This window comes from Mus caroli, unplaced genomic scaffold (genome assembly GCF_978045245.1).
Source record: "Mus caroli unplaced genomic scaffold, Mus_caroli_1 scaffold_8, whole genome shotgun sequence".
NCBI classification, from domain to species: Eukaryota; Metazoa; Chordata; class Mammalia; order Rodentia; family Muridae; genus Mus; species Mus caroli.
Window position 1 is genome coordinate 95,569,982 of NW_028227263.1, and position 25,948 is coordinate 95,595,929.

The 25,948-nt window shown below is 39.1% G+C and overlaps 1 protein-coding gene across 1 annotated transcript in view; it reads right to left on the reverse strand.

The window, feature by feature from the left end:
• Ano5 (anoctamin 5) overlaps window positions 1–25,948 on the reverse strand; it is a 93,975-nt gene that overhangs the window by 57,748 nt on the left and 10,279 nt on the right. Inside the window, exons 3-6 of the mRNA XM_021168193.3 lie at window positions 19,008–19,061; window positions 9,708–9,749; window positions 7,461–7,574; window positions 826–894 (exon numbers count right to left, since the gene is read on the reverse strand). Coding sequence (XP_021023852.3) covers window positions 826–894; window positions 7,461–7,574; window positions 9,708–9,749; window positions 19,008–19,061 — 279 coding nt within the window. The remainder of the gene's footprint in view (window positions 1–825; window positions 895–7,460; window positions 7,575–9,707; window positions 9,750–19,007; window positions 19,062–25,948) is intronic.

Below are 25,948 nucleotides of genomic sequence, written 5' to 3' on the forward strand. Positions count from 1 at the left end.
AATTAGAAGGTAATATCAAAGCTGGAGGTTATTAGAAGAATCACAGATAGGACGTGATCTCGAGTAGAGCTTTAACCACACATTTAAAGATAATTAAAGAATAACACTAAATAAATGTGAATTGGGTTAAAGAATAAAAGAATGTCATCTACCTCTGAAAGCAGTACCATGGGCTAAATAGTGGGCTATCCTGCAGAATAGCCAGGTAGCTGTTCAGTCTACAATGTGACCGGCAGCTTCAAGGTAAGGCAGCTATGTAATCACAGAACTTCTCCTTTTGTACCCTGAGTAGAAAGCATGTGGTGCATGTGTGTGTGTGTGTGTGTGTGTGTATGTGTGTGTTCATGTATCTGATGTTGCATATGTATTATGTGGCTGTCGGTGGCAATCTTGGTGCAGTCCCATAGAAGCCATCCATCTTGTTCTTTGTTTTTTTTGAAACAGGGTCTTTCACTAGTGTCGAGGACCACCAATTTGGGTTGGCTTGATAGACACCGTGTCCCAGGGACCACTTGTTTTTCATTGTTAGAATTATAAGTGTATATTATCACATCCAGATGCTATATGGTTTGGGAGTGAAACTTGCATCTTCATGCTTTGAAGGCAAGCACTTTACAGACCTGCCCTTCTCCCATTCCCCATGTTCCTACTCATTTGAAAGACTCACTGACGACTGACCTGGGAAAATGCAGGTCTTCTTGTATCCTTACTGTGGCAAAAGATTAATGTAATGCTCCAAACCCAACATCCAGCCAGAAAAATACACAAATAGGAGAAAATCCCACTTAAAGTAAGATCCTTGCACAATTTATCCACTACAGTTACCAATTTGTCTTCTGTTTCCAAGTCAAGACCTGTTTTTCTGAGATTTTGTTCAAACTCTCGTCTTCTTTCCTGCAGCAAAAACAAATGAAGAGGCTGATGCAGGCGATCAGTGTCAGTGGAAAGGGCCAGCCTGATCCTCTGTGTTAGTTGGCGATGCAGGCCCAGCCCTTTGTGTTTGATGGTAGTGCCAGGGAGACCTGTTAGTGCATAGTGCCAATATAACACTATATTAGCTGATATGCCTGGCTAACCTTGGTGATGACTATCTAAGGACTAGGCAAAGTGAGGATATACTGCTGTGCTTTCAGAGGGTTCTAGGACCTTCTATGGCTGTATAGAAAAGTACTGTACAAAATATCCCTACTTCAGGCCATGGATAGCTTTTGACCTATAGCATAATTGACAAAAATACGGAAATTCAAAATAGGAACAGTCTCTAAGACACAGGCTTTATTTGAAGATAAGTTCAGTTTTACTGAATGATTTAAAAGTATGAGAAGCCCTTGTGGACAGACAGGCAGACAGACAAACACACACACATACACACACAGAGACAGACACAGAGAGAGAGAGAGAGAAAGAGAGAGAGAGAGACAGAGACACAGAGAGAGAGAGACTCTAGCTGGAAATATTCAACATTACAAAGACAAGCAATCCTCAAAACAAATGAATTCTAATGTCACCATAGGCTAGAACCTCATCACTGCTTTTGCTCTTGAAGAGCAAGAGGGCTTTCACTTATAGAAAGGTTAAGATTCAGTACAGGTCACAGCCTGCAAATAATAATTACTGTAGGACTGGGACAAAGCAGAGATGCGTAAAGCTTATTCCAGCCGTCATTATGATTAAAATGTAACACTTTCAGGAGGTCTGAACTATAAATGTTTTCACTAGGCTGTTCTTAGTCCTTTATGATTAATAGGTACCTCTACCTTGCGGTTTTGGCAGATTTAATAATGAATCACTTTAGTATGTCTGTAGTGACATTTTTTGAGAATTGTGGAGTTTTGTTTTTCTTAAGCACAGAAATATCATAAGAATGCGTCTTTTGTTTTAATCCCACGCTTAGGAGTGTGGGGCTGCCTCAGACTGTCGACAGCAGCCTCGAGCTCTTGAAGAAGCACGGTTTTGCCAGCTGTAGATAATTTCTGTAATTGTGTGACTTTTGGAATTCTGGAAACTTTTCAGAGGGTACATAAATTCAAGAGCCCTGAGAGGCAAGGTGGATGGTTGTTGGTTGTTTTGGAAGATTGTGGTTTGTTGGTAGCCATGGTCAAAGAAGAAACAAATGAAAAGAAATTATTTTAAGGACTCTCTCTCTCTCTCTCCCTCCTCCATCATTGTTTCTCTCCTATCTAGTGATGGGGGGGGGCGGGGACGGGGAAGGATAGGAAATAAAAAGAATCCACAAAGTAGCAAAGGCCAACCACATAAGTCCTTTCCATGGCCAGTGTTAATATAAAAGGGTCTTCGATTGTGAAAACCCTCCCCTCAGCCATCTTGACTTAATTACATTACTACAATATAAGACATCCTGCAAATTTCTTTTTTTTTTTAAAGTAGAAATGGAGAATAATTTAAAATGCTGTATCCAGCACAAACAGAGTGAATTAATCTTTAGGTGCAAAACATTAGGTTTTGTACGTTGAAGCGTCATAAATCCTCAGAGTTCTACAGTACTAATGATGGCAGAGCTAAGAATCAATGGCAGGCCATTAGCATTATTTTAAACATTAATGGTTTTGTAATTAATGAAATTGTTTTAGATTTATTAAAATATTTTAGTTATTTTCATTTTATGTTTATGAATGTCTTGCCTGCCTGTATGTCTGTACATCCATCATATGTATTCAGTGCCATTCATTTGCTCTCCATGTGTGCTCTGGGAACTGAGGGTCTCTGGAAGAGCAGCCAGTGATCTTAACCTGGGCCACCTCTCTGCTTATTTCTTTATTTTTTTCATAAAACTCGGGGCTTTCAAGAAATCTGAAATTCAGTATTTCCAACCTATTGATCCAAGGTGCACAAGAACAAAAGAACATGATTGAACCTGATCATGATTAATTCTAGGAATGATCTTAGTCAAGAAAAAAAATGAAGAAAGCAATACCAAGCCCCTGTATTTCAACAATCAATACATTTATTATATGTATGCTACTCGTATTAAAGTTTTTCTTGTCATATTTTAAAATATATCAAAGGTTTTTATCAGTTATGCACTCATGCAATTATGAATTCACATAATTATAAAGATTAACACAATATTGAAAGAAACATTAAGACTCGTCTTATGGTTAACAATCAAAGCATTTGAGTTAATCTATTAGGTTTCTCTTGGCAAAGTCTGGATTTAATGAGAAACAGAAGATGTACATGCATGGGCTGGACTTAGGCCTCCTGCACATTCATAGTAGATATATAGCTTGTTCTTCATGTGGGTCCCCTAGCAATCGGATCCAGAGCTGTCTCTGACTTGTTGCCTGCCTTTGGATCCCATTTCCCTAGCTGGGCTGTATTTTCTTGCCTCAGTGGGAGAGGACATGTTTAGTCTTGATGTAACTTGATGTGCAAGGGTGAGTTGGTACCCATGGGGGTCTACCCCTTCTCTGACGAGAAGGGGTGGTAGCTGGAGCAAGGGCATGTGAGGATGGGAAGGGAGGAGAGGAGGGAAATGGGGCTGAGATTGGGATATAAAGTGAATAAATACATTTTAAAAATGAAACTGAAAATAAGAGATGGGCAAAGGTAGTCATTCACATGAGAAAGTGTATGAAAAATAGAATAGAAAATTTAGGTGAGAAAAAAATCTTAGCTGTGAGAGGTTTTCTTTGCATAGATCCTTAAAATAGTCAGTGAGTGATAGTGTGTGTCCAGTTTCCATGCAGCTGACTTTCTATAGATATATGCTAAGAGGTAATTTATAACATATGTTACACCTTTTAAAAAAAATGATGCTGTGTATTTGTGTTTGTATATGTGAGTGAAGTGCTTGTGCAGGCCTGCAGGGGGCAGCAATGCTCTGGAACTGGAGTGACAGGCAGTTGTGAGCTGACTCATCAGGTTCTCGGCACCGGCAGCATACGTTCTTAGCTACTTGATCCAACTCTACCTTTTGCGTAATTGTTAAAATGTATGATGAATAACTATGGGTGGAGTACATTTAAAGATGGGTCAGGCTTTAGGGGGTGCAGTTTAATGTGTCTCTCTTATGTTTTAGACATTGATACAGGAATGTTGATGCTCGCTGGACTAGGAAGGAAGGTTGCTGATTTAAAACTGTGAGACAAAGCATTGCCATCAAATTTAATCATAATCATAATCATAATCATAATAAAGAGGAGGAGAAGGTTGAGAACTGTGTCCCGTGTTAATGTCATTTCAAGGGACAAAAGAGAAAGACAGATTCATAACGAGAAACTAGTGAAGGGGTAGAATATTCCCAAGGATATAGAGCCCCAGAGACAAAGGGAAGATGACATGCAGCAGAGAAGTGAACTAACTTTACTAAGTGTTGACTAGCTGCGATGGCTACTCTTGGTTGTTAATTTGACTAAACTGGAATGAACTACAATTCAGAAATGTAGGGCACACCAGTAAAACAGGTTTTGTTTTGTTTTTAATTTTGTTTTCTGGTTCTTTTTTGTGTGTTTGTTTTTTGTGTTTTTGTTTTTTTTGTTTGTTTGGTTGGTTGGTTTTTGCTTGGTTTGAAGTGAGTGAATCCACTTCTAGTACAGACCTTTGAGGTAGGAAGACACATACCTTTGATACCACTGTTGAGGCAGAAAGATGCATGTCTTTAATTTGGATCTTGAGGTGGAAAGACATGCCTTTAAATCTGGGCTGCACCTTCTGCTAACAGCCTATATAAGGACATAGAAGAAGGAAGCTTTTGCTTTTTGCCTGTTTGCTCTGGCCTGGCTAGCAAGTCCATTTTTTCACTGTCACTAGATCCTATTTCTTCTGAATTCCAGTGTCACCAACTAGGACATCTATATTTGTGGATTGAACAACTTCTCAATTCTTGGACTTTCTGTTCATAGACTGTCATTGTTGAGTTGAGACAGCTATGCTGATACCATGACGGGCTTCAAATTGGCAGTTCAGGAGAGTATGCCTAAGAACTGGGCAAGTCCAGGCAAGCCCAGATAAGTCAGTTACTAGAAAACAAAAACAAAAACAAAAACAAAAACAAAAACAAAAACCAAACCCAGGCTTCAGGCACAGAAACTACCTTGCCATCAAAAGCTGCCCCACAACTTGGCTTGAGGCAAGGACAATGGGTCAGGAACACTTTCCAGACCTCTTCAGCAGCAGTTTCCAGACTTTGCCAGCAACAGTTTCCAGCTCTCATGCCCCAGTAATGGTTCTGGAATGTCCCTAGAGAAGGACTCGACAGATTAAGAGAGAGGTCACCTACCACAGAATTCCCCTAATGTGCTTTACATCAGGCCTGTGAGCTCACTTTTGGGTCTCTCTATCTTGGCAATGGGGGATCCCATCATGCTGGACTCTTCTGCATCGAATCATGGACCCTTACAGAGTTAGCTGGACCATAGCTTATAAGTGATTCTAATAAATCCGTTTTCTTATAGATTCATTCTATAAGTTCTGGTACTCTAGAGAATCCTGACTAATACGTTAGTCAAGCAAGACAAGAACTGGGATTTGGATATTGCTTTATATGTGTAGATGAACAGTGTGGTTGGAATGCATGGACCTTTGAGTGTAGTACACAAAGAATTGGTTTTAATTAAACTGCCTTTTGGCAAATAAGTATAATTTGGGGAAAATGGACATGTAATCAGTCACTCAAAGAAAATGAGAATGAAGACACAGTATGATTTTTATACTACTTGAAAGATTTTGCTGGGGTATGTGAGCTGTGGGAGAAAAGAAAGTTATTGGAGCCTTGCTTCATCCACCAAGTATGTGTGAGTGTGTGCCTGTTTTACATGAGTCACTGATCCTACATCTCCTTGGATGGCTGAACTCACTGTCAAAGTTGGCCTCTGGCAGAAAATGTGCTAAAAACATAATGGGGAAGAATGAAATTATGTCACGTGCATGAAAATAACTGGATATTAGCATATTAAGGGGGAAAAAAGCCAGACTAACAAAACAAATATTGCCTGTGGAGTTGGGGAGGGCTATGAATGTGAAGGGGAAAACATTGAAGACGTGCAAGACAGAGAAAGAAACATGACCGAAGCAGGTTATATGTGTGTATGAGAATGCCACAGTCACCATAAACAAATATGCTAATGAAAATTTTTATGAAAGGAAGGAGGGAAGGAGGGAGGAAAAAAGGGGGGGGAGAAAATAAGGAAGGAAAGAAAAATTATGGTAATATATGCATCTTTTCTGGTCTGTGTGTGATTTTAAAAGGGGGGTATGGGTAAGAAAGATTTGAGCACTTATGCATGTGCTATGTTCACGGATCATCAGAAAGGAGTAGTGGGAGAGAGAGATGTGCTGGTGAGCCAGTGCTAACAGTGGGAGAAGCAAAGAGAAGAACTGGGGTGGAATAAAGGACAAGGCCAATTTGATGATATCCTAAACTCTGACATTTTAGGAACATGAAAGGAAGAGTCAGGTCAACAGTGTACTCGCCTATCCTGACCCTCCCAAGAAGGAAGATTACCATGAAAAGGAAAATCCTCAAGGAAGGGTCTGGTGTGTGTGTATGGGGGGGGCATCCATAGAAGATATAAAAAGATACAAAGATGGCTGCTCTTTATAAATTTAGAAGTGTTAGTGGATGGTTACTTGAACAAGGTAGAATGATACACACTAAGGAACTTCAGCTTTGGATATAAGACAGTTTATTATCTGTGTAACATTTCAGAATGTAAACAAATATCTGCACACATATGTGCACATGCATAAGTCCTTACATGTGTAGATGAACTCACTAATCCATCATTTAGAGTAGTGGCTACTTACTGAGCACTCCTCATACTTTATCAGGATTCCGAGTCCCTGAGAATGGAACTCGAACCTACCTTGTGGCCTTAGAGGAAGTAACGCAAACAGAATAAAGTGAGAAAGTAATGGGTAGGGGAGTCAGGATTAGAGCCCGATACAAAGGCTATTTTTCAATAGATTGATTTGCCATACACTTTGAAGATGGCAGCAGCATGCGCTAGATCAGCAGTTCTCAACCTGTAGGTTGTAACCCCTAAGGGGGTCCTATATCACATATCCTGGATATTGCAGATCTACATGACTCCTTATAACAGTAGCAAAACTACAGTTAGGAAGTAGTAACAAAATACTTTTATGGTTGGGGGAAAGCCATGACACGAGGAACTTTATCGAAGGGACTCAGCATTATACAGGCTGGAAGCCACTGTATCAGGTTCAAAGATAAACCTATCTGTGGGGTCGCACTTGATATCTAAAGCAAGGTATGAAGTAGATATCAGTCATGGGGGAAGAGAAGTTGGAGAAGGAAATAAAGGGAGGGAAAGAGGAGAGGTCAGGGGAGGAGAAAGAACTTGTCACTGTCACCATCTCCAAAGCAGTCAGAAAACAAATGTTAACTGTTAGGCTGTGTGCTCAGTACGCTCTCAATCAGCTCTGTCTACACCGTATTTATCTTGTTACGGCCCTCTGTCTCCCAGATCAACACTCACTGCCTTCAGCTCTCCATCTTTTTTCACATCTTCCACATAGGACAGGACAAAGTCGATCTGCCGGATTCCATCTCTGAAGAAGACCGAGTCTTTGCTGTGCTCACTTCTCTGGAACTGCAGAAGACACACATACATGCATGACATGATTTCACGTCACCTTTTATTCACAAAGGTCAGAAACATGGAGGAACTTAGCTCTAATTGGGCTGCCACTTTTTTTTGTTTTTTTGTTTTTTTTTTTCCCACACTTAACAGAGAAAGTCAACACAAGCCATAACAGAAATTAGGCCCCTTTATAAAGTAAAAATCCACAGAGGATTAAACGATACCTACTCAGGAAGGGCTGAAAGAGACAAAGTGATAGCATGTTCACACATTAAACCACATGCTTTCCTACAAATGCTGCAGTTATGCCGAAAATGTAAGATGACCATGCTTCTACATTGAATCTAAACAGGCACATTCAGGTAGAGAGGTGTGGTTTTAGTATAACACACAATCAATTAGTAAAAACAAATCAAAAAACAAAACAAAAAATAAACAACCCAGAAGCAGGTAGCTGGCCAGCTAACCTCACCAAGAGTAGGTCCTACAAATGTCTGTTGTCAATGTCTTTTTATAGTTGTATGGATTTTCTCAATATAATCACCAAAATGACAAGTTCAACTTTTACATGACATTCATGAATTTTTCCACTTTTTGTGACAGCAAAACAAATCAAAATAAACATAAAAGCAAAAACTACTGAGCATTGCAGGGGAAAAAGAGCCTTCACATTTGATTTTGTATTCCTCATCGCTGCTATGAAAGGTGTTATATTTGTGCTTATAAGAGCCCTGTGTGAGGCTCAGCAGAGTGCAGTGGTTGGTTAGTGATACCACTGGGATGCCTCCCCGCTGCTTCCTGTAACTAGTGGCTGGGAGCTAGATCACTTGGTTTTTCCCAGCAGGTACAGCTGCATCTTCTGCAGTCCCTGTGATGCTCTGCACTTGCCAGCCCTGCTGTACATCCCCATAAAAGGGACAGGACGTGCTCAGCCACAAACAGGAGAGACGTCTCCTCGTGCCTGATCTGTGGACTGGCAACACAGTCATGCTAATTCTAACCTTTGGGTTCTTGATGACTACGGTGGAGGAGGAAGAGGCTTTCAAGGCATGCGAGGAGAAAAGTGGGTAAATGTAGACAGAAATGAAAATATCCAGGGAGATCACACTAATTGACAGAGGACTAGAACTCGGAAACGACCCACAGTCTTTTCCGTTTCATAAAGGATTGTAAAAAACCTGAGAAAAGCCAAGGCGCTGTACTTTGACTAGAAACCAGTTTTTATAAAGAGAAAATAAAATAATCACTGGCATTATAGTACATTATTACAAAATTAACATATTTGATAAAAATCTACCAAAATGTATGGAAGCCTGTTGGCTAGAGACACAAAATTAGCCTGCACATAATCAAAGGAGAAAGAAAACCAAATGCCATCCATGCTCCTCCAGTCCTGTGACAACCAGGTTTTGTACCTTAGAACCTTTAAAAGAAATCATCAATGTTTCTAGGGACGTTCATATTGTTTACAAAAGCTGACCCTAGGATTCCCTTAGGACTGAAGTGACAGATGTTGTGAGCCACCATGTGTTGCTGAGTTCAAACGAGGTCCTCTGGAAGAGCAACCAGTTCTCTAAAATACTGGGACATCTTTCCAGCCCCAAGTCTCCAGATTCTGAACAAAAATTGCTTTGTACTAAATGGTGCAGAAAAATTCATTCATTTTTGTTACAGACAACTAGATGTTATTAAAATACACCATGTTTTGGTTTTTACTGAAAACATGATATAAAGACAGATGTATATGATGTCTATGTTCATAATGTAAGTGATGCATATGTATATGTACATGAATATGTGTGCGTATGTATCTATATTTGTGTGTATATTTGTCCTTAGAGAAGCCTGGTTACTACAAAGCAACACGTGGGTGGCATCTAGCTTACTATGAATTACATTCCTAGTGGTTCATGAGCACCTGAGTCTATTTACATTGTCTTGTGTAAATACATTTGCACTCAGGTAGGGAACAGGCTCATCAAATGGAAAAGAATAAGAATCACCATGATGCAATGTCAACCGCCTGGGGACTGGGAACTAGTCATCAAGTCCCCCAGTGTGGATAGCATTCATGGTACAGAAAACATGCAAGTGTTATGACAGACATTCAGGCATAAGCATCAGCAGCCAGTGCTGTTTTACCATAAGACGCCTCCTCAGGAACAAATTGAATCGCTTCTCAGGCTGTGAAGCAACCAGTGGAGAGTCACCAAATCCTGCTCGGGGTTCAAGGTTTCAATACAAAGATCCATGAACGATTAAGCTATGCTCTGTGGTGGGTGGCTATGCTGACACATTCAGCCTCAGAGCAAGGCTGTTGTTCCCTCAGAGGAGGGGTTTGCTTCCTTAAAGTATGACCACCACCTACTGGAAGGAGTTTTATCATAGCAAGCCCTGGCTTCAGGGTGTTGATGTCCTACTAGATAATGTGGTGGTGCTGAGACTTTTATTTTATTTTATTTTATTTTTTTTGACTCAGAGCAATACTGGAATTGTCTCAACACCAGGCTGTTGCTAAACACAATAAGCCCAGCATTAATTATTCCAAATCACTGTGAAATTAAAAGAGGCGGAATACCTGTGTAGATGCCTGCCCTAAGAAAACCTGTCTGGTGAGTTTCTCTAACGTCTTACCCACTGCTGCTGTGCTTCAGGAAACCTGATGAGCTTTCCAGTCCTTTTCTTTTATTAGAGATTTTCTTCATTTACATTTCAAATGCTATCCCGAAAGCTGCCTATACCCTCCCCACCCCAGCCCTGTGCCCCAACCCACCCACTTCTGCTTCCTGGCCCTGGCATTCCCCTGTATTGGGGCATATGATCTTCACAAGACCAAGGGCCTCTCCTCCCATTGATGGCCTCTGCTACATATGCAACTAGAGACAGCTGGGGGGGGGGCGGGTACTGGTTAGTACATATTGTTGTTCCTCCTATAGGGTTGCAAACCCCTTTAGCACCTTGGGTACTTTCTCTAGCTCCTTCATTAGGGGCCCTGTGTTCCATCCAATAAATGTCTGTGAGCATCCAATTCTATGTTTGCCAGGCACTGGCAAAGCCTCGCAAGAGATAACTATATCAGGGTCCTATCAGCTAAATCTTGCTGGCATATGCAATAGTGTCTGGGTTTGGTGGTTGTATATGGGATGGATCCCAGGTGAGGCAGTCTCTGGATGGTCCTTTCTTCCATGTCAGCTACGAACTTTGTCTCTGTAACTCCTTCCATGGGTATTTTGTTCCCCATTCTAAGAAGGACCAAAGTATCCACACTTTGGTCTTCCTTCTTCTTGAGTTTCATGTGTTTTGCAAATTGTATCTTGGGTAATCTAAGTTTCTGGGTTACCAGTGAGTGCACATCATGTGTATTATTTTGTGACTGGGTTACCTCACTCAGGATGATATCTTCCAGATATATCCATTTGCCTAAGAATTTCATAAATTCACTATTTTTTATTACGGGGTAGTACTCAATTGGGTAAATGTACCACATTTTCTGTTCCATTCCACTGTTGAGGGATATCTGGATTCTTTCCAGCTTTTGACTATTATAAACAAGGCTGCTATGAACATAGTAGAGCATGTGTCCTTATTACAAGCTGGAACATCTTCTGGATATATGCCCAGGAGAGGTATTGCTGATCTTCTGGTAATATTATGTCCAATTTTCTGAGGAACCACCATACTGATTTCCAGAGTGATTGTACCAGCTTACAATCCCACCAACAATGGAGGAGTGTTCCTCTTTCTTCACATCCTAGCCAGCATTTGCTGTCACCTGAATTTTTGATCTTAGCCATTCTGACTGGTGTAAGGTGGAATCTCAGGGTTGTTTTGATTTACATTTCCCTGATGATTAAGGATGCTGAACATTTTTTCAGGTGCTTCTAGCCACTCGGTATTCCTCATTTGAGAACTCCTTGTTTAGCTCTGTCGCCCATTTTTTAATGGGGTTATTTGATTTTCTGGAGTCCATTTTCTTGAGTTCTTTACATATATTAGATATTAGTCCCCCTATCTGATTTAGGATTGGTAAAGATCCTTTCCCGATCTGTTGGTGGCCTTTTAGTCTTGTTGACAGTGTCTTTTGCCTTACAGAAGCTTTGCAATTTTATGAGGTCCCATTTGTCGATTCTTGATCTTACAACATAAGCCATTGCTGTTCTGTTCAGGAATTTTTTCCCCTGTGCCCATATCTTCAAGACTTTTCCCCACTTTCTTCTCTATAAGTTTCAGTGTCTCTGGTTCTATGTGGAGTTTCTTAATCCACTTAGACTTTAGCTTTGTACAAGGAAATAAGAATGGATTAATTCGCATTCTTCTACATGATAACCACCAGTTGTGCCAGCACCAATTGTTGAAAATGCTGTCTTTTTTCCACTGGATGGTTTTAGCTCCCTTGTTGAAGATCAAGTGACCATAGGTGTGTTGGTTCATTTCTGGGTTTTCAATTCTATTCCATTGAAATACCTGTCTGTTGCTGTACCAGTACCATGTAGTTTTTACCACAATTGCCTGTAGCACAGCTTGAGGTCCGGCATGGTGATTCCACCAGAGGTTCTTTTATCCTTGAGAAGAGTTTTTGCCATCCTAGGTTTTTTTTGTTATTTCAGATGAAATTACAAATTACCCTAACTCAGTGAAGAATTGAGTTGGAATTTTGATGGGGATGGCATTGAATCTGTAGATTGCTTTCAGCAAGATAGCCATTTTTACTATATAAATCTTGCCAATCCATGAGCATGGGAGGTCTTTCCATCTTCTGAGATCTTCCTCAATTTCTTTCTTCAGAGACTTGAAGTTTTTATCTTACAGACCTTTTACTTCCTTAGTTAGAGTCACACAGAGATATTTTATATTATTTGTAACTATTGTTTTTTTTTTGAGAAATTCCCATTTCATAAAATGGTTTTTTTTTAATTACATATTTTCCTCAATTACATTTCCAATGCTCTCCCAAAAGTCCCCCATATCCTCCCCACCACTTCCCTACCCACCCATTCCCATTTTTGGCCCTGGCGTTTATTGTGAAGGGTGTTGTTTCCCTAATTTCTTTCTCAGCCTATTTATCCTTTTGTAGAGAAAGGCCACTGATTTGTTTGAGTTAATTTTATATCCAGCTACTTCACTGAAGCTGTTTATCAGGTTTATCAGTTCTCTGGTGGAATTTTTAGGGTCCCTTATCTATACTATCATATCATCTGTAAATAGTGATATTTTGATTTCTTCCTTTCCAGTTTATATCCCCTTGATCTCCTTTTGTTGTCGAATTGCTCTGGTCAGAACTTCAAGTACTATATTGAATAGGTAGGGAGAGAGTGGGCAGCCTTGTCTAGTCCCTGATTTTAGTGGGTTTGCTTCCATATTCTCTCCATCAAGTTTGATGTTGACTACTGTTTGCTGTATATTGCTTTAATTATGGTTAGGTATGAGCCATGAATTTCTGATCTTTCCAAGACTTATATCATGAATGGGTGTTGGATTTTGTCAAATGCTTTCGCAGCATCTTAAGTGATTATCATGTGTTTTTTGTCTTTGAGTTTGTTTATGTAGTGAATTAAGTTGATGGATTTCCTTATATTAAACCATCCCTGCATCCCTGGAATGAAGCCTACTTGATCATGATGGATGATCGTTTTGATATGTTCTTAGTTACGGTTTGCGAGAATTTTATTGAGTATTTTTGCATCAATATTCATAAGGGAAATCAGTCTGAAGTTCTTTTTCTTTTTTGGGTCTTTATGTGGTTTAGGTATCAGAGTAATTGTGGCTTCATAGAATGAATTGGATAGAGTACCTTCTGCTTCTGTTTTGTGAAATAGTTTGAGGAGAATTGGAATTAGGTCTTCTTTGAAGGTCTTATAAACCCATCTGGTCCTGGGCTTTTTTTCAGTTGGGAAAGTATTAATGACTGCTTCTATTTCTTTAAGGGATATGGGACAGTTTGGATCATTAATCTGATCCTGATTTAATTTTGGTACCTCGTATCTGTCTAGAAATTTGTACATTTCATCCAGGTTTTCCAGTTTTGATGAGTATAGCCTTTTGTAGTATGATCTGATGATGCTTTGAATTTCCTCATGTTCTGTTGTTATGTCTCCCTTTTCACTTCTCATTTTGTTAATTAGGATGCTGTCTCTGTGCCCTCTAGTTAGCCTGGCTAAGGGTTTATCTATCTTGTTGATTTTCTCAAAGAACAAGCTCCTAGTTTGCTTAATGCTTTGAACAGTTCTTTTTGTTTCCACTTGGTTGATTTCAGCCCTGTGTTTGATTATTTCCTGCTGTCTACTCCTCTTGGGTGAATTTGCTTCCTTTTGTTCTAGAGCTTTTATGTGGGCTGTCAAGCTGCTAGTGTATGCTCTCTCTAGTTTCTTTTAGAGGCACTCAGAGCTATGAGTTTTCCTCTTAGGAATGCTTTCATTGTGTCCCATAAGTTTGGGTATGTTGTGACTTCATTTTCATTAAACTCTAAAAAGTCTTTAATTTCTTTCTTTATTTCTTCCTTGACCAAGTCATCATTGAGTAGAGTGTTGTTCAGCTTCCATGTGAATGTTGACTTTCTATTATTTATGTTGTTATTGAAGATCAGCCTTAGTCCATGGTGATCTGATAGAATGCATGGGATTATTTCAATATTTTTGTATCTGTTGAAGCCTGTTTTATGACCAATTATGTGGTCAATTTTGGAGAAGGTACCATGAGGTGCTGAGAAGAAGGTATATCCTTTTATTTCAGGATAAAATGTTCTGTAGATATCTGTAAAATCCATTTGATTCATAACTTGTTAGTTTCACTGTGTCCCTGTTTAGTTTCTGTTTCCATGATCTGTCCATTGGTGAAAGTGGTGTGTTGAAGTCTCCCACTATTATTGTGTGAGGTGCAATGTGTGCTTTGAGCTTTACTAAAGTGTCTTTAATGAATGTGGCTGTCCTTGTATTTGGTACATAGATACTCAGAATTGAGAGTTCCTCTTGGAAGCTTTTACTTTTGATGAGTGTGAAGTGGCCCTCCTTGTCTTTTTTGATAACTTGGGATTGTAAGTCTATTTTATTCAATATTAGAATGGCTACTCCAGCTTGTTTCTTTGGACCATTTGCTTGGAAAGTTGTTTTCAAGCTTTTCACTCTGAGGTAGTGTCTGTCTTTTTCCCTGAGGTGGGTTTCCTTTAAGCAGCAAAATATTGGATCCTGTTTGTGTAGCCAGTCTGTTAGTTTATGTCTTTTTATTGGGGGAATTGAGTCCATTGATATTAAGAGATATTAAGGAAAAGTAATTGTTGCTTCCTGTTATATTTGTTGTTAGAGTTGGGATTCTTTTCTTGTGACTGTCTTCTTTTAGGTTGTTGAAGGATTTCATTTTTGCTTTTTCTAGGGTGTTATTTCTGTCCTTGTGTTGGTGTTTTCCCTTTATTTTCCTTTGAAGGGCTGGATTCGTGGAAAGATATTGTGTGAATTGGTTTTGTCATGGAATACTTTGGTTTCTCCTCCTATGGTAATTGAGAGTTTTGCTTGGTATAGTAGCCTGGGCTGGCATTGGTGTTCTCGTAGGGTCTGTATAATATCTGGCTTTCATAGTCTCTGTTGGGAAGTCTGGTATAATCTAATAGGTCTGCCTTTATATGTTACTTGACCGTTTTCCCTAACTTCTTTCAATATTCTATCTTTATTTAGTGCATTTGTTGTTCTGATTATTATATGTCTTGAGGAATTACTTTTCTGTTCCAGTCTATTTGGAGTTCTGTAGGCTTCTTGTATGTTCATGGGTATCTCTTTCTTTAGGTTAGGGAAGTTTTCTTCTATAATTTTTTTTTGAAAATCTCCATTCTCATCTATTCCTATTATCCGTAGGTTTGGTCTTCTCATTGTGTTCTGGATTTCCTGGATATTTTGAGTTAGAATCTTTTTGGATTTTGCATTTTCTTTGATTGTTGTGTCAATGTTATCTATGCTGATGCTCACATCTATGGTTCCTGATTTCTTTCCTGGGGTTTCTATCTCCAGAGTTGTCTCCCTTTGGGTTTTCCTTATTGTTTCTACTTCCCTTTTTAGATCTTGGATGGTATTGTTCAATTCCATCACCTGTTTGGTTGTGTAATTGTTTAAGGGAATTTTGTGTTTTTTCTTTAAGGGCTTCTACCTGTTTAGCAGTGTTTTCCTGTAATTCTTTAAGGAATTTTTGTGCTTCCTATTTAAGGCCTTCTACCTATTTAGCTGTGTTCTCCTGTATTTCTTTAAGTGAGTTATTAATGTCCTTAAAATCCTCTACCAACATCATAAGATATGATTTTAAATCTGAAACTTGCTTTTCAGGTGTGTTGGGGTATCTAGGACTCGTTGTGGCGGATGTGCTGGGTTCTGATGATGCTGAGTGGTCTTGGTTTCTGTTATTAAGATTCTTATGTTCGCCTTTCGCCATCTTGTAATCTCTGGTGTTAGTTGTTATAGCTGTCTCTGGCTGGAGCTTATTCCTACTTTTATTCTTTTAGCCTCTGTTAGTACTCCTGGGAGTCCAACTTTCTCCTGAGTCTCAGTGGTCAGAGTACACTCTGCAGGCAAGCTCTCCTCTTGCAGGGATGGTGCACAGAGGTCTGGAGCTCAGCTCTTCCTCCTGGCTGAAGATGAAGGCCCAAAAGGCACCCTGTCCCAGAAGCTATGTTGTTCTTGCCGCCCGAGTGCTCTCCTGTGCAGACTGGTCTCTGAGGGACCACGATACAAGATGGTATCCTCACCTGGTCCCACTGTCAGAGTCCTCCCTGGAGGCCAACTCTCCTCTGGCGGGGAAAGTGCACAGGGTTCTGGAGCTTAGTTTTGCCTCCTGGCTGAAGATGTAAGCCCAAAAGGGACCCTATCCCAGAAGCTATGTTGTTTCTTCTGCCCGTGTGTTCTCCTGAGCAGACTGGTCTTTGAGGGACCCGGGATACAAGATTGAACTTTCCACTTCTATGTATCAAACTTATGGCATTCAAAGGCCCACATTACTCATATTTGATAAAAATGAAATGGTAAGTAATTACATAAATTATCATTAAAGGAACTCAGTAATTCATAGGAAGAGTTTGCTTCAACGATGGGAAGGCCTAAGCAGCTAGTGATGGTTGGTGTGTGGCTGGTTTTCTTATGTCACGTTGACAGCTAGAGAGTTATCTGGAGGGAACCTCAACAGAGGAAACACCTCCCTAAGATTGGGCTATAGGCAAGCCTATAGAGTATTTTCTTAATTAGTGACTGATAGGGGAAGGCTCAGCCCACTGTGAGTGGTGCCACTTTTGGGCTTATAGTCCTGCATTCTATAAAGAAGCAGGCTGAGGAAGCCAGTACATAGGATCTTTCTATAGTCTCTACATCAATCAGCTCCTGACTCCAGGTCTCTGTCCTGTATGAGTCCCTGTCTTGATTTTCTCTGATGATGAACTATGGAAGTATAAGCCAAACAAACCTTTTCCTCTTTAACTTCCTTTTGGGTCACAGTGTTTCATTCCAGCAATAGATACCCCAACTAAGACTGTGTGAAATTGCTATTCTCAGAAGCACTGAACATTTATGTGTGTAGATAAAGGAGTGACTGCTGTTAACACTTAGGTGCATGGGGATATCAGCCATTGCTTAAACTACATTCTTTTGCTGGTCTGAAGTTTTCTCTCTCTGTACTTTGATTTTCCTAATCTTTGGTGACATTTGAGGATTACTGTTATTCATAGATGTTTTCCCTGGATTGACTACATATTCCACAAGAGATATGAGAATAGTTAGGGATTGCATGGTGAGCCTCAGGCTCTCTGAGGTGATGCAAGTTGACCCCAGATGTGTCATAGACTAAACACAACTAAAGGCTATTTTGCAGAATAAAATCAGAAAAGTTGTCCCTTATATTGATGCAAGAAAATTATTGCTTAAATAGAATATGAAAGGTATGTTAAAGAAAAATGAAGGGGACCTGAAATTTTAAAACATTTTTACAATTATTTTAGAAAAATAAAATAAGCCCAATGATACTCCAACCAAAACCCAGGATTTCTCTAAGTCTGTTCACTTTCTTGTGTTTAAATTTTAGATATCTTATGTATTTGATTTTCTCATTTTGAGTTCCAGAAACAGTACCCCTCTCTCCCCATTCCCTAGTTCCATGGGCAGTACTGGATTCAAGGCTAGTGTACTTGCTTTGGTGAGAGTCTCTTACATTTATGGCACTCTGTACAAGTTCTCTTCAAATTATTCTATTTTGAATATGTCTAAAAGGATCTTGACTGATACAGATTTAACTATGTGATTATTGGTTGTATGGAAAACAAAACTTCTTTAGAGAAATGATTCATTCTAGGGCTTAAGCAGAAAATATACAAGATGAATTTGAAATATCCTGTAGTATCAGAAATAAAAAAATATTAAACTAAAAGGGAACACAATGGGGTGTGTCCAAGTTATAGAGATTTCACTAAAACATTCTCTTATACGGTAGAATCAAGTACTGCTGAGCTTGTGACAGGAGACATAAAAACCTCTTGGAGTTAATGCAGAGGGAAGGGGAGGGAGAAGAGGGAGAGGTCTCCCACACACAAATCCCAGGGGAGGGGAAGGTGGCTTAGAACATTTGTCTAAACGCCCCATGGGTTCAATCTGTTACACCACTGTTATTGACAGTAAAGCAAAAATTACTATCATCTACTTTTAAGATTAAATACAACCCCTAGTCCTTTCATGCACACTGACTAATGACCCAGACACTAGTGCAGTAAAGGATAAAGCTTCACAATTGCCCTAGGATATGATGCAAAGCAAGGGACACTTTCTGTTTTCTACTTCTTCAATCTGAGTCATGAGAAACCATACCTTAGGAATTTTACAACTGAGGTGCTTTCTACAGGGTGAAAAGGCCAGCATCAGCCTTAGAGGTCACTGGACACGAGAAAGATACTCAGAATTGGTTGTTGTCTCAACCAAAGGACACCAAGTAGACATGGCTGCTGAGCACAACTAAGGACCCTCAAAGATAATGTCAGCAGAACTCCATTTTCTGTCTTTTCAGACAGCAACATTATTTACTTAGCAAATAAAAAAACCACCTAAACTTAATAAAACTTAAAGTTTAATAAGTTCTGGATTGGATCAAAGTTTATTCTTTAAAATTTAAATTATGATTATTCTTAAGCATGAATTCATAGTGAAGCATACTGTAATGGAATAAGAAGGCTGATGTTTCGGGTCTAGGACCCTCATAAGCACAGAGAAATTTTGATGACGCCACTGGAAAACTGGGAATTCTTAAAGTGCCATTCTCATTACCATGTCTGCTGTACTGTTTTTCTTCAATAAATAATGTTTTTCAAAAGAAATACATTCTCAGATAGCAAACTTAAGGACCTGAGATTTAAGTGACAGTATACCAAGTTCAGACCATAGTAGGACACTTGTGTCTGTTCAGTGAAGAAGAGAAGTACAGCTCTCTGCTTACCGGTGACTGTAAGTCTTCAGGGATGAGAAAGCTGGTCTCTTTGGAGCCCAGGGTCTGTCAATAGCAAAAGGCAGGGTGAGAGAGAGAGGGAGAGACAGTGCTGTTAAGGATGGCTCAAGTAGAACAATCATATATCATGTATGTCTCCAAATCAAGAACAGCAAGGTTCTTTCAGTAGAATTCTACACCATGAAGCCAAGAAACCTGAACTCCATTTCCCCATCTGAAAAGGTACTTGAAGTTGTATGTCTGTACACATGTATGTATGTATGCATGTGTGAATATATCTGTGCATGTGTCTGTGTGGGGGGTGGGAAGAAAAAAGAGAGGGGAGAGACAGAGAAAGGGAAAGGGACAGATAAGGAATTGTAGCGAAAGCTCTACTAAGTCATGGGACAATCTGCAACAGGTGAAATGGTTAAAAACTTCTACAGTACAGTAAAGGGATCAGGATATCTGTTATTTTAAGGACTCTGAGCACGACCGATATAGAATACTCATCACTGATTAGATAGTTCATGCTTCTTGGCATTGGCTTGAAATTACTAAAATTTATAGCTTTGAAGATGACATACCATTCTTTAAAAATGCATAATTGAAGAAAAGAAGCTGTGCATGTATATAGTACACACAAGCCACTAGCAACTAAAGCATTTCTTCTTTCTTGAACATGGGCTTCCAATCCAGTTGTTAGTGATCCACACACCACAGAACTGGCTCCTGAGGACTTAACTGCCCATTTTCTGAATGTCTGGGGATGGTATCAGGAGTGGCCCCAGCTAACAAAAAATGATCTGAGGTTCAGCTCACACAGGACACTCAGTTATCTCCTTTGGGGAATGTCATATCCACCACCCCACTATGACTGGTTGGTTCTCAGCAAATCAATCTTGAGAAACAGTTATCATGAATTAAGGAGCTTTCAGGAGCTTTCCAGAATATCCTTTTAGGCTGAAGAGCTTATACAGTGGAATATGCCAAGCAACTGTAACCTCTCTGCCTTCTTAGTGATGACAAAGGTGGTGCTGCGCATAGGTATATTCAAACTACTTCAGCAAACTTAAGTTAGACTTAATGAATCAAAGTTGCTCATCAAAATATAAGAAAATATCAAATAAAACTAACCTATCAGACAACTCTAAATTGCCAGTCTTCACAAATATATGACAGAGAGGAGGGGGGAGAGGAAGGGAGGGAGGAAGGAGGGGAAGAGAGGGAGATGGAGAAAGAGATAGAGAGATCTGAGGTTAAGAGTGATTGCTGTATGTATCGAAAGATGGCCTAGTCGGCCATCACTGTAAAGAGAGGCCCATTGGACTTGCAAACTTTATATGCCCCAATACAGGGTAATGCCAGGGCCAAAAGAATGGGAATGGGTGGGTAGGGAAGTGGGGGGAGGTATGGGGGACTTTTGGGATAGCATTGGAAATGTAATTGAGGAAAATACGTAATAAAAAAATATTAAAAATTAAAAAAAAGAAACTTTCCTCTGGAAAAAAAATAAAATAAAGTTTGTAGAAAAAAAAAGAATTGTTCAAGATCATCAAGGAAATAAAAATCAATACTACTTAAAAATAAATAAATAAATAAATTGACAACCAAAAAAAAAAAAAAAAAGAGTGATTGCTGTTCTTTCAGACAACCTGAGTTTCATTCTGAGCACCACCTGTAACTCCTACACTTTTTTCTGGCCTCTATGGGCACCTGAACACACACACACACACACACACACACACACACACACACACACACACATGCCCTTTAATAGAAACAAAAGGAACCTCTTAAAAACTGTAAAAATAAATAAATAAATAATGGTGAAGCTACGTTGTCATCATGCAAACAATAAAGGAACTTAATTTGTCCTCCCTTGACCCAGAGCCCTGTTACACTTGCACTCTACCATCACACAAAGGCTTGGTTGAGTTAACTGTGGAAAGGCTGAAGGAACCGCACAGCAATGTTCTCAAGGGAACTTGGCTGGGAACTTGACTATCTACCACCTTAGGAAAAAGATACATTTGTTCTGACTGGGCCCTCAAACCTTCAATCATGTCTTCTCTTTGAAACATAAGCTGATATAATTTATTTTTTTCTTTTCTTACAATTCTTTGCTGAGTATTTCATTGTTTCCCTTGTCAAAGACTTGTTATGCATAAAAATTCTTACTATGGTCAAGCCTATGGTTCCCTCAACAGAGGCATTCCTTTCATATGTTGTGTGCCCCTTTCATAGAGCCCAGCCACTGAGCAATTAAGTAAAGTGATACAAAGAGGAACAACAATGCTAAGTGGATGGATCTCACAACCTTCTACAAGTAACAACATATAGCCTTATTCATTCACAAAATCCACAAGTCACCATAGAGACTGAATGTAAGTAGCACTAGTAATACTCTTTTGGCTTTGTGTAATTCCATCATGTGTGTTTGAAGTATATAATAAGCTGTTATAGGACAAAGTCACATTTCCCCCCTCCAAACTGCTGTTGATTGACTGCACAAATTTGGGACTTACAGATACAGAGACCAACTGTATTTGATTTCAGTGTTTTAGTTCAGCAATTTTCCTCACTCCTGAGTCAATTGAACCGTACATAGATAGCCCTTGATGAGAACATATTTCATGTGAACAACCATTACATAAACAGATGTCATACACAAACCAGCATTACACATCCCCACTGTGATTGGCTGAAAGTTATTGTCTTGCAGATTGAACTCCAGCACATCTGAAGCTATTTTAAGATCAATTCAAACTTATGCTTGCTCTCCAATAAGACCATAGTTTCTTGTTCCTCTCTGTTTAAAAATTTAGTATTTAAAGTAATTTTAGAACTTGTGGAACTCTCAAATCAAGCATTCATCCAACAGCCAGCCGATTCAAAGTGTGGGTTTTCTTGAGTGAGACTTGTTTGTGGATTTGGTCTAACACTTTCATTATGTTGTTTAGGTTCCCAAAATTGCATGAGAATCCATATGTAAGATGATGAGGATCCCTGCCCCCAGTTGGTTCTAACTGGTAAATAAAGTTGCTGGCAGCCAATGAATGGGCAGGGAGACAGAGGAGGGACTTTAGGATTTGAGGGCAAGGGGACCAAGAGAGAAGAAGGAGGAATATAGCCATGCTGGGAAAGGAATAAGATCCAGGCTTGAGAGCTGCAGAAGAAAGAGCATACCAATCATGTAAGAGCTGGGGAAAAGCAGCCCCCGGGTGAGGGGGTGAGGGGGTGAGGGGGTGAGGGGGGTGGGGCATTGGGTCTAGGGTAGCAAAGATGGAATATATATTTTAGTAAGTAATAACTCAAGAGTATCTAAGGGGAGGCATTAGCCATGTGGAAGTTTAGGAATGGCCCAGCCATTGAGCTGTTCAAGGCATATTAAAATAAAAGTCTCTATGTGTGTAGTGTGTGTGTGTGTGTGTGTGTGTGTGTGTGTGTGTGTGTGTGTGTTTGTCTTTCATTCAGGAACTCAGAATATTGGGTGGGTAATGCGGAATGTATGCTGCTACAGAGGCAATTTGAGTAGTATTAATCGCTTACTGCAACAATTTGCTGGGCTTGAACTCACTATTAAAAATTAATTGGAAATTACCAAACAGAAAGCACATAACATGCTATAATATTAGGAGGTGGAGTGAATTGGCTTCTCAGCCAAGCTGAGCTGAGCAGAGCAGAGCCCTGTGTGGTTCCTGCCCAAGCCTCACCGGTTTGGAACTAGGACAAAAGGTGTGCTGAATTGATGTGCATAATTCTGTGATTTGTGGTTTGAGACTAGGATGTGGGTGGTGGACTAATGATTCAGCTAGATGCTTTCTCAGTGTTCTGGGCTGCTGGAGAGAGCTCGAGCCACAGATGCTGAGTGCTCCTGCTGATATAAAGCAGGCTGAAGAGAACAGGCCTGAATAAAATAGGAATAAAGGGATTTGCATTGTATTAAGGACAGAAGGGAGAATGAGTGAACATTGTTTTAATTACTTTTAAATATAGAAAGTAGAAAACGCTTTAAAGAAAATTTTAAAAAATCTACACCAGGGCAGGCAACTGGGTTCTTTGAAGGTAAGCTCCACAGGAATTATGGGACTGCTAAGCCTGGTATGACAAATTAATAGCCTGATAATAGGCTTATACTGTAAGTAGAAGGGAATTTAATTGAAGTTAAATACATAGGAAAGGATGTTAATTCAAGTTATATAAAGAGAAAGATAAATACCCTGTATATGTATATGTATATGCATATGTATACATAGATTAATAAATAAACTTAGGCCTTGGTCTCATTATTAAAAATTAATCATGTAAGAACAAGGCAGAGCATAGTGAAGGATAATAATAATAGTTTAGATTTTCTCATGTCAATTAACTCTTATAAAGAGAAAGGTGATATATATATATATATATATATATATACACACAGAGATATTAATCTCCACAGAAGGCAGAATTTAAGTATATATTGATGAAAAGTTGAAGCCTTTTAATCTCATGTAGGTCAAGGCAGGGGTTAGAGAGAATAACTTTATCTCAAATTCCAGAAATTTAGGCTTTGATCTCACTATTAAGACTTAATCATGTGGGGCTGGAGAGATGGCTCAGTGGTTGAGAGCACTAACTGAAAGAGCACTGACTGAAAGATTAGAGGTTAAGAGCACTGACTGAAAGATCAGAGGTCCTGAGTTCAATTCCCAGCAATCACATGGTGGCTCACAAACATCTGTAATGGACACCCACCCTCTTCTGGTGTGTGTGAAGACAGCTATAGTGTACTCATATACATAAAATAAATAAATCTTTTTTTTTTTAAAGATTTATTTATTGATTATATGAAAGTACACTGTAGCTGTCTTCAGACACTCCAGAAGAGGGAGTCAGATCTTGTTATGGATGGTTTTGAGCCACCATGTGGTTGCTGGGATTTGAACTCCGGACCTTCGGAAGAGCAGTCGGGTGCTCTTACCCACTGAGCCATCTCACCAGCCCCAAATAAATCTTTTTAAAGTAGCTTCATTTTTAAAAAAAATAGTTAATCATGCAAGAACAAGGCAGGGACAGTGGAGAAGCACTTCCTCAATGGATAATAATAATTTCTTAGATTGCTTTAATTCCTTTGAATTGTTTTAATTGTCAAAATATGCATGTTTATAAACTTGGTGCTTATGATGTTAAAAATCCTCTGAGAGAGAGGACAAAATAGAGCATGTCTAAAGAGAAAGGAGACTTCTAATTTGGATCAATCTACAGTTTTGATGATTTTGGTTGCTGGAACAAGGACATGCTATTTTTGGAGAGAGGTTCTGTATCTGTGTTAATAGGAAAGAGGAAAAGGCTTTGGATCCATTTCAAAGCAATATGAATGAGACATGATGGGGAAGACCCCCTGAAGATCTTGGCTAAAGACAAAAAAAAAAATCAAACAGGAAGATTCGACCTTTGAGAAGATCAAACAGTTCAGGTAACATGATTTACTGATTCCTCCACATGGGAACAGCAATGTAACTTACTTAGACATAAAAATGTCTCTAGCAAAACTTCAGCTAAAATTAGACAACAGATCTTGTTGGATATGGAATCCTTAAGATTCATCGTCCCATCCTTTACAAGGCATGAATAAAGATTTATTACAATGGGTTATTGATCAAACCAACTCATAAAAAAAGACAGCTGTCTTTCACCTGCTCAAAGGAGCAAAAATGCCATCCTTAACTGATCTTTCCACTTTGTACAAGCTATATGAATATCTTAACAGTACTAAAATTTTGATTGTAAGATACATATATTGAAGAATGTGCAGCTCTGACAAGTTTCATCCGTGGTGATACTGAAATAACCTGCTGTTCCAGCTCTCTGCCTCCCGATGCTGTTTCAAAAGACTTGAACTGCTTCAGGAGTAGCTGCTGATTCCCAGTGAACTCAGTTCATCCAGCCTCTCAGACAGATCCAATCAGAACTTCAGTCAAGCCCTGAGCCTTCTAAGCATACAGAAAATGGATGACTGATGGTAAATCTAGCTTTCTTAAGTCTAACCAATTTTCCCCAATTTTTCTATCCCTCTCCTCCCCTTAAAAATAATTCATCACCCCAATTCAGCAGGGAGAAGCCATAATGAGTCATCATGCCAATTCCTTAGGTTTGAGTGTCTGGTTATATTTATTTTATAGATTATAGATAGATTGTCATTTTAAGGAATAATTTGGAAATTGTCATAATTTTGAACACAGTGGAAACATTTTAAATAGAGAGCTCAGACTTAGAGATTTCTGTCTTTCCTTTCCCCTTCTCTATCATTTCTTTACTAGGTAAAAGGAAGGATGTTGAAGGCAAAAAGGGGGATAAAGTAATATTATAAGAAGTTAGATATATGGGATGTACTACTAAAATTATTCTTAAAGCATTGTATAGCCATAATCTTATATTGGTAAATATCTTTATATTTGATTTAAAATTGAAGTTATAATTTCTTACATTGGCACAGAATTTATATATTGATACAGTTTTAAAGTTTTCATCGGTATAAATGTTTATATATTGATACAAAATTTGAAATTAATATTGTTACTCTTAGATAGGCATTGTGCCTATGCAACTCATTTAAGAATACAAGGTTTTCACCCAGTCCTTCTATAGCTGCTATTACAAACTATTTAGGATAATTAAGTAATGCAAGTGATTCTGATTTAATTATAATAAAATGTTTTCAATATTATTCAAATAGAAATAGCAAGAGTAGTCAAGGTTTGACAATTCATAAATACTTTATATGGATAGTCTTCACAAGCATCAGAATTCCACAAAATATGGCATCTAACATCATTTTATTATTATTAGATTTTGACTAGGACACATGTCTGCTCTTGATAATACACAGTTCATGTTTCAAAGAAGATATTGAGCATCATAACCTCCATATAGAGTTGCTCCAGTTGTGGCAAGGTAGCCATTGGGCA